The 8221-nt window shown below is 39.6% G+C and overlaps 1 protein-coding gene across 1 annotated transcript; it reads left to right on the forward strand.

The window, feature by feature from the left end:
- The first annotated feature begins 1640 nt into the window (after positions 1-1640).
- Positions 1641-5466, forward strand: ifi30a (IFI30 lysosomal thiol reductase a). The gene is made up of 7 exons (XM_084911631.1): positions 1641-1866; positions 2832-3020; positions 3184-3258; positions 3411-3497; positions 3628-3780; positions 5082-5150; positions 5225-5466. Exons 1-7 carry the CDS (start codon positions 1747-1749, stop codon positions 5288-5290), a joined length of 759 nt encoding a protein of 252 aa, XP_084767757.1. The 5' UTR covers positions 1641-1746; the 3' UTR covers positions 5291-5466.
- Positions 5467-8221: the final 2755 nt, after the last annotated feature.

Below are 8221 nucleotides of genomic sequence, written 5' to 3' on the forward strand. Positions count from 1 at the left end.
AAATAGAGAGAAAAGCCTGAGGCTTGCCAAATACATAAGAACTGGACTGAGAATCAGTGGAAACAGGTCTGATAGAGGCATCCAAATGTTAAATTTCAACCTTTCAAGCTGTATTTCCATGCATGTTTGCACATTTTTTTAAATAATAATTTGCTGCTCTTAACTTCCTTTTACCTGGCAAAATATTGATGACCTTTGTACTCTACTGTAGACATGTGGGCATTTAAATTTGGGCAGTTTGAAAGATGACACCATATAGAAGCAAGAAACTATGAGCCCTTCAGAACTGAAGAAGCTTCTCGGATGAGAGGTGAAACGTCTTCAAGTAACTTAAAGAAGTCCAGACGCTTTTCTTTGCAAGCTCCTTTGACTACGATGACCTGGATGACTGAGAACCTTCACAGACATATGAGTCCTGTAATTTTGGCACAACCTGCAGGGATTCTGCTACTTCCTTTTTCATATGTTTGTATTTTATTTATGTTAATTCATCAGTTTTACATCCACTGTTCCAGCTTTTAATACCAGCTACTCACTGTGTCTATTAAGGAACTCTGACCTCCATATGCTTTCCCCTTAATTTTGGTGTAAGACCGCAGCCTTATATAGACTTCTGTTTTGCCTCAGTTTCTGTATGCCTTGTGTGTGGGGGGGGACCTTTGATTCACACACAGAATATTTAATTTTTTGCCACTCTAATGTGTGCTCTGCATCCCCTGCCTGGGTATTTGGCCCTGGGCCTTCAGGCCGAGCCTCGTACCACAAACCACATTTCACAGTAAATATGGGAAAGGAAAGAAAATTTGGAATTCCCCTCCACAAAAAAAGGTTTGATTTTCAATGAAGTGAGGTGCTTTGGTTTTGCCAGCTACACCCAATACAAAATAAAGGAGTAAGGAGCAAGTCAGGAAGTTGAGTGAATCACACAGTCATGGCTCACTTCCCTGTTTTCAGACAAAAGCTGTTAGAGATCATGTGAGAATCACCAGGTAATCCTTATATAGTGCCCAAGGTTTGTGATGATTTTCTGCATGTCAACTCTTCTTGAGCAAGACCTTTGGACCGCCTCTGTTTTATGAGACAAACAAGAATGACAACAATAGACAGAAAACTTCCCCATTCATCTGTTGGAAAAAAAACCCCTAACATATCTTAAGAGGGAACTTCTTAACCTTTACAGAACATGATAAGATTTAAAATTGAGATGTTGCATCGTCTTAAAATACCCCTTTGAATCCTTATTGTAAAATAAACATTTTCCAGTATTAGGTTTTAATTGTAGAGATACAATTTATGTCACACAAGTTACGGGATGTTCTTAAATTATACCTTGAAACCCTTTGTGAATAAAATAAATAATAAATAACTCAGATATGTATTTCCTTTTAAAAACTTGTGAGCTATTGTGCCTGTACACCACGTTATTTTTTTATTGATAGACTTGAAATGTCCACGTAGTTAAATCATTGCGAACTTCACGAACTTTAGGATGTGTAAACTTACTACACACTAGCATGCCAATCATATGACAGTTCTATTTCCTCAGAACAGCAGCAGAGACTTCGCTCTCTTTGGATGGATGTCTCCTAGTTACAAGTGACGCTTAAGACCACAGCCAATCAAAAAACAGCTAACCTGCACGAGGAAGCGCGGTCGAGTATTAAAGAGTGGACCCGCACAGTTGTTTGTGGGTCAGTGTTGTGGTGCTAGAGACAGTTAGAAACAGTGACTTGGTTGTAGGTAAGGATGAAGGCACTACTGCTGCTGTTTTTGGCTTTTGGGTACGTCGGCTCCTCCGTGTACTCCTCATGCTCCCAGTCGCCATTAAACTGGTGTTCATCTGTTGACTCGGCTGTTGAGTGCGGGGTAAGAACTTTATACATAACTTTTTATCAAGAGCTAATTTTGAATGGCTAGTTAGTGTCGACGACGTTAGCCACTTTCATAGGTAAGGCAATAGCTAAATAAAAGTTTCTATATTTATGAGAAAAAAACGCACTGAGAGAAAGCGTAGCAGCACCAATGAGTGCGTCGCTGTAATGGGATATGCGGTCAGTTTTCAGGTGAGTAAACTGACCTGACCGCAAATAATGGTTTCCTCTGATAAAGACTTCAAAATTATAGTCTGAATGTGGAGAGGTGAAAAATTATCATGCACATGAAGTTAGCGGAGCCAGTCTCTTACAAAAATCAGTCATCCCTAAGCGTTGCCCTTTTCTTCATCTTTTAATGACGTCACGTGTGTTATTAAGTAATTATTTATAGCTAATGTTCAGTGTTAGCTAACAAGTACTCACTAAAACTCTGTAACCTTTTTTGTCTGTTAACTGGACTTCGAAAGAAACTGTTATTTTTAGGTTTTAAGGAACTAGGAAGTAAAACGTTCAAATATGCCAATTCTTTGCCAGCTGTGCGGTCTTTACATGCACCACTAAGCAGCCAGTTTAGTTGGTCTTACCATAGTTGGCATACAGTGAATAAAAGATATAGTCATGTAAAGGGTGATAGATTTATTAACAATATTACAATCACAATTATAATGCAATAAACAATATAAATATAATTCAAACTTTTAAAAATGATTGCTGCAACAACTTGATAGGTAATCTGTGTATGCTGTTTTTAAGTCATAAAAAAGGACCAGCGAATGCACATTTTCAACCTTTCTGTAGCATTTTCAGCTGAAATTGGCTTGATCACAAGTAATTACAACCACATGCTATTGATGAAAAGTCATAGTATAGCTCTCACTGATGCTGAGCTTCCTCTGGAGTCTTGAACGTGGTGGCGTTTTGAAGAAGCTGACCTCCCTGTTTTGCTCTTTGCTGTAGGTTTTGAAGTCGTGCCTTCATTCCAACTACACAAAGTCCCAACAGACAGACGATCTCGTTGAGGTGGGGCTTTACTACGAGAGTCTGTGTCCTGGGTGCAGACAGTTTCTCGTTATGATGCTCTTCCCCACAGCGGTCCTCCTGAATGACATCATGATTGTTAACCTGGTGCCTTTCGGCAATGCCCAGGTAAGCAGTCGGCCGAGCAGCTTGGTTGCAGACTGCGATTGTAAATCTACCTGTGCAAAAACATTTACGGTTAAAGGCAACCCAAGAGTTCTCATCACTATATTTGTCAAAAATTTAAAAACATTTACCCAAGTACATCATTGGTAACTGTATTCCATTCCAGGAGGTCAAACAGGATGAAAAGTACGTCTTTACTTGCCAGCATGGAGAACAGGAGTGTCTGGGCAACATGATTGAGGTAACGTTGCACCCCAGACACACACCAACGACTCAAACTGCTGAATAATGTGTCATGTCTGGTGTCAAAAGCATCTTGCTGTGTTGCTTCAAAATGCTTAATTTTTTTAAAATAATGAAATATTTGTTTTTTCTGTTTTTTTTTTTCTCTAGACTTGTTTGATGAACATGTCCAAGATGGCTTTTCCAATCATCTTCTGTATGGAGTCCTCCTCTGATGTCATCAATTCAGCCAAAGCTGTAAGTGTGTGTGCGTGTTTGTTTGATTTAAGCAGGCAATTGACTGGTCTAGACCACTTCAGTCCATGACTTTTTTTTTTTTTGGTCACTAATAAATTTCCGTTTCATGTCCCACCATGTTTGGTTGTAGTGTACTGGAGTCTATGACCCCACTTTGAGCTGGGACAAAGTCATGAGCTGCGTCAATGGTCCTCAAGGAAACCAGCTGATGCATCAAAATGCCTTGGAGACGGCTGCCTTGAAACCTCCGCACCAGTACGTGCCCTGGATCACCATTAATGGGGTAAGACTTTACTGCAGTAACAGCCTATCCAGCAAATACCATGGTGTTCAGTTTTACTTATATAGTGCCAAATCACAACAACAGTCACGTAAAGGCACTTTATCTCATAGGGTAAAGACCCTACGACGTAAGCGAACCCCAACAATCAGACAGCCTGCAATGAGCAGCACTTGGTGACAGTGTAAAGGAAAAACTACCTTTTAACAGGAAAAAAAAACCCCTCCTCTCTGTTAGCTATCTGCCGTAACCAACTGGGGCGTGAGCAGAAAGGAAAAGGGAGACAGGACATAATACAAACTATAGGAGAGAGAAGACAGAATTGAATGACATACAGCATGGAAGTGGACGTTTTTCCTTTACTCTGTAAAAACTTAATGAAGAGGTGAGAAACTGTAAGACATCAGACTGGAACAGAGAAAGTGATTTGAAATGATCCAGATCTGATGTTGACTCTGTCCTTCAAAAGAAGCGCTGTTACTTTTTCAGTGATGAGTTTGACACTTGATCTGCCTCAAAGCCCAAATCTGTTAGTGAAAGAAAGCTGGGACTGATACATGTAAAGCTGCCTCTTTTTCACGTGACATCATGCAGTAACCTAACATAAAAATGGAAGTTTTGTCTAAAGCAAGTCACATGTGGATTGCAGGCACGCCCACGTAAACCCCTCTTCTTTATTAGAGGCGTTAATATTGGAATGTTAAACACTCTTTTTGCTGTTAGGAGTTTTACTATGTACCGTACTTCCTGGACCAACTTAAGGTCTTCTTTTTGTATTTAGATTTCCAAACTCCATATGACAATAGGTGCATAGTAAGTGTGCCTCACCTGATTACAATTTTGTTAAGATCACATGACCCAAGATTGACGGCAATCATATTTTTGGGGGGATTCCTATGAAAAGCAAGTCAAATGCTAAATTCAGATCATCCACAATATAAGGTTATCAGGCTGCTCAGCTCTATCTGTTGCATTTGCCTGTCCCTTTTTGGAAATGGTCTCTCTCAGCCTTTGCACTTACCACCTTAGTCATTCACACCTGTCTTCCTTACAGTTATATGACATTGCTGTGACCTGCAATCACCTGCAAGTCGTGCACCTAGCAATCTAACAAGAGGTCAATCAGATGATCTGTCTCTGACGGCCTCTTATTGCTGTTTTACATTCCAGTATCACCAGGTTTAAGACATAAAGTGTACTGCTAAGTGTCTGTTGCCTTAATAAACCATTGAAACTGTGTAACTGAGGTATGAGAAGTTACTTATTTTTAAATGTTGGGAATATAAATTTTCATTGATTTGTAGGAGCATACAGACGACCTGCAGGACAAAGCCATGAATTCTCTCCTCTCTCTCGTCTGCAGCATGTACAAGGTACAGTCATCAATGTCTACTAGATATCTGCCTTGTAATTTACTTGAACTTAAGTTTTTGTTTTGTTTTTTCAGGGCACTAAGCCTGCGGCCTGCGGGGGGAGCCAGATGCACTACAAAACTTACTGCCAGAAAGTGTGAAGGAGCAATTCTGCACATGCCTGTTTACTAGCCAGGTGTGGCCTCTAAACAAGAAACACTGAAGAATGTCATCAAAGATTTTCTTTTTCTTTTTGTGTTTTTGCACTTTGTTTCTAAGAATTTGATCACTTCACTTTTGTAATTCCAAAATATAAAAACACACGTTACCTTCTTAAGAGACTGTGTTGTCATTGAATTAATATCTATGGAAACCATAAAATCATAAATGGTTTTTGTAGCACTTTGGTATTTGCTCTATTTAAAGTGTTTTTTGCTAAACTTTTTAAAAAACCGTTTAGACGGAGGTACACAAATTCACAAATCATCCAAAAAACACAAATCGTCATTTGTTAGAGGTAATAAACACACACAGTAGGGTATTAATATGTTGTGGGGACATCTAATAGACAATGCTTTACCTAGCCCCTAACCCTAACCATCGAAAATGAATGCCTAACCCTTGCCCTAAACCTAACCATAACCAATTGTAACACTGTGACTAAAACCACATTCTCAGTCTCCAAATTCCCTTCAAATTTGTGGGAACCAGGATTTTGGTCCCCAAAAGGGCCGTTGGTCCCCACAAATATAGTAAACATCCAAGTTTTGGTCCCCACAAAGATATGAATACATGCTTACACACACACACACACGCACACAGTGTTGTCACAGTGCTGTATTAAAACTGATATTTTGAGTTTATTTACTAGATTCTTTGTCTTTGTAGTCTCCCACAGCGTCAGAGTAAATGTTTAATGTAAATGGTAGGATAATAGGTAATCTAAAGCTCATGCCTAATGGCCTTGAAAACGTGTGTCACAGTTGACCTTATACTTCACGTTCTGTTTGTTTTTTAAACCTGAGTTAATGTGGGTTTAGCATCAGGAGGCACAGGTTCATTAAAGTTCACAAAATCTCCTGAATCTTTAACACAGACTCACCTACAACTACAAATTTAAACCGTGTTCATGGAGTAAGAAAAAAAGCTTAAATGAGAAGATTTTAGGCAACAGCTTGATCAAACCCAGAGTTTTGCTACACTGACCGGCAGGTCTGGATCTGCAAGGTCCACAGATTCTGCAGAAAGACTCACATGACTAATGGCCTGCCACGCAGGCTGTTCCACCACCTCAATCTCTCTACCAGCATCTGCATCCTCCACATACTTAATGTTTTGGCGACTAATTGTCGTCATTTTCCAAAACATCGCTTTTGGGTCAAATCGGTTTACTACTTCTAAGAAAGTTTGCTGTTTATCACCGATGTGATGACAGCTGAAAGTTTTGAAGAGGCGGGGAGACAGTTTGGTCTGTACTGAGTGACATCCCAGCTAAATGTTGGTGCCGCAGACAGCTTCATATCTCATCTCAACTGTAGTTCCTGTATCCTCCTCGTTGGCATTTCCTTCTCATTTGTCTGGTTCCCAGTAGCTGAAAGTATGAAGAGAAATAACTCAAAAATTTTCAACTTCACAGAGGTAAGAGTAATAATTTCACTTTTAAGAAATTCGGCAACCTTTATTACGCTAGGCTTGGTTATTTATTTCATTTGCTTTCTTTTATGAACTCAAAAGAAAGTGAACTGGTTACACATTCGCAAAAACTAAATGGAAAGCTATGATGTGTGATTAATGTGGATTCTGTAATTGCACTGCTACGTGTTTTGTTTTCCTTTCTTGTTCCTGTTGCCAAATAGTTGTGGAAACTTTAATGGGAGCTTGTGCGTGAAAATAAGCAACAGAATTAAAGTATAAAATTGTGTCATTAAGGAAGGAAATCATTTGGTGGCAAAGACAAAGTTAATGTGTTGCAGCATAGCTTTCTCTTGATCCATCCAACTCATAATCCATGAAGTTGACACATCGGCCCCTCTCGTGGTGATCTTGGATAGAAACGGTCAACAATAAAACTCCAGAGTCTGTTGACATTTGTTTATGGAAAGGTGAAACTCCCAAGCAGAAGGAGAGATAGGGTCACGGGATACAGCGGCAAACAAGGACTCTTATCTGTTTCCCCTCAACGCTGACGCTGAAACAGAGAAGCCCTGAGAGCGAAATCCCAAACACTGTCTCCCTGTAAGAACCGTCTATTGTGTCCAAGGTGATAGTGTGTTTGGTCTCAGGACCTGAAATCAGATAAACCTTCCAAAAATAATGCCCGAGTTGGCTTTTGTGAGGCTTGTCACATTTTTAGTAGCGTCATAAAAACAGCCCTGTGCATGGCTCACCTTTAGATCTCAACAGATGGTCTTTTTTTTTTTTTTTACTTCACAGAGACTTTTCAAGAAGCTCGAGAAATATAAAAACTTCTCCCTGCTGGCAAACATGCAGCTTTCCTTTATGTATGGTTTCTGCTAAAATGCTGCTTCTGTATTGTTGCTCTGTCACCAGTTTGTGTAGTTCTTGTAATTATTGCAGGCCATAAACTATTAACAACGAAAAGGCAAATTTTCTCTGAACATCATTTTCATTTTTCAAAGTAATAGCCCAGAAAGCTGCATGTAAGCTAAATTAAAGGAATGAGTGCCAAGTAGTTTTGAGCCAGGGTTTACTGTTGAAAAGTACAGAGCTGCTGATTGTTGTGATGCATAGCAATCAATCTTGTTAGCGCCACAGCACATGCACATGCACATCCCTTTCATTTCAGTAAGAAAGACGAGCTGACATGCAAAGCATATGAAAGAAAATCAAGTTAACCAAGCAGTTTCCATTTCATAAAAATCTCCTTTCTTTTCTGCAGTTCACTCCAAACCTATGAGTTCAGTGCAAAAAAGTGAACAAGTTATAAAGCTGGCCCGCCTTTTTGTCTCCAATCTAGTCTTTATGAATGCAGATTTATCCCGTCTTTAAACCATCACACTCTTCTTTTTCTAGCTTACAGTTAGACGTGTATGCATATATCATCTCAGTAAAAAACCCCAAATCGCCTGCCT

The sequence above is a fragment of the Perissodus microlepis genome, chromosome 18 (genome assembly GCF_051167445.1).
Source record: "Perissodus microlepis isolate ML-2025 ecotype Zambia chromosome 18, ASM5116744v1, whole genome shotgun sequence".
Lineage (NCBI taxonomy): Eukaryota > Metazoa > Chordata > Actinopteri > Cichliformes > Cichlidae > Perissodus > Perissodus microlepis.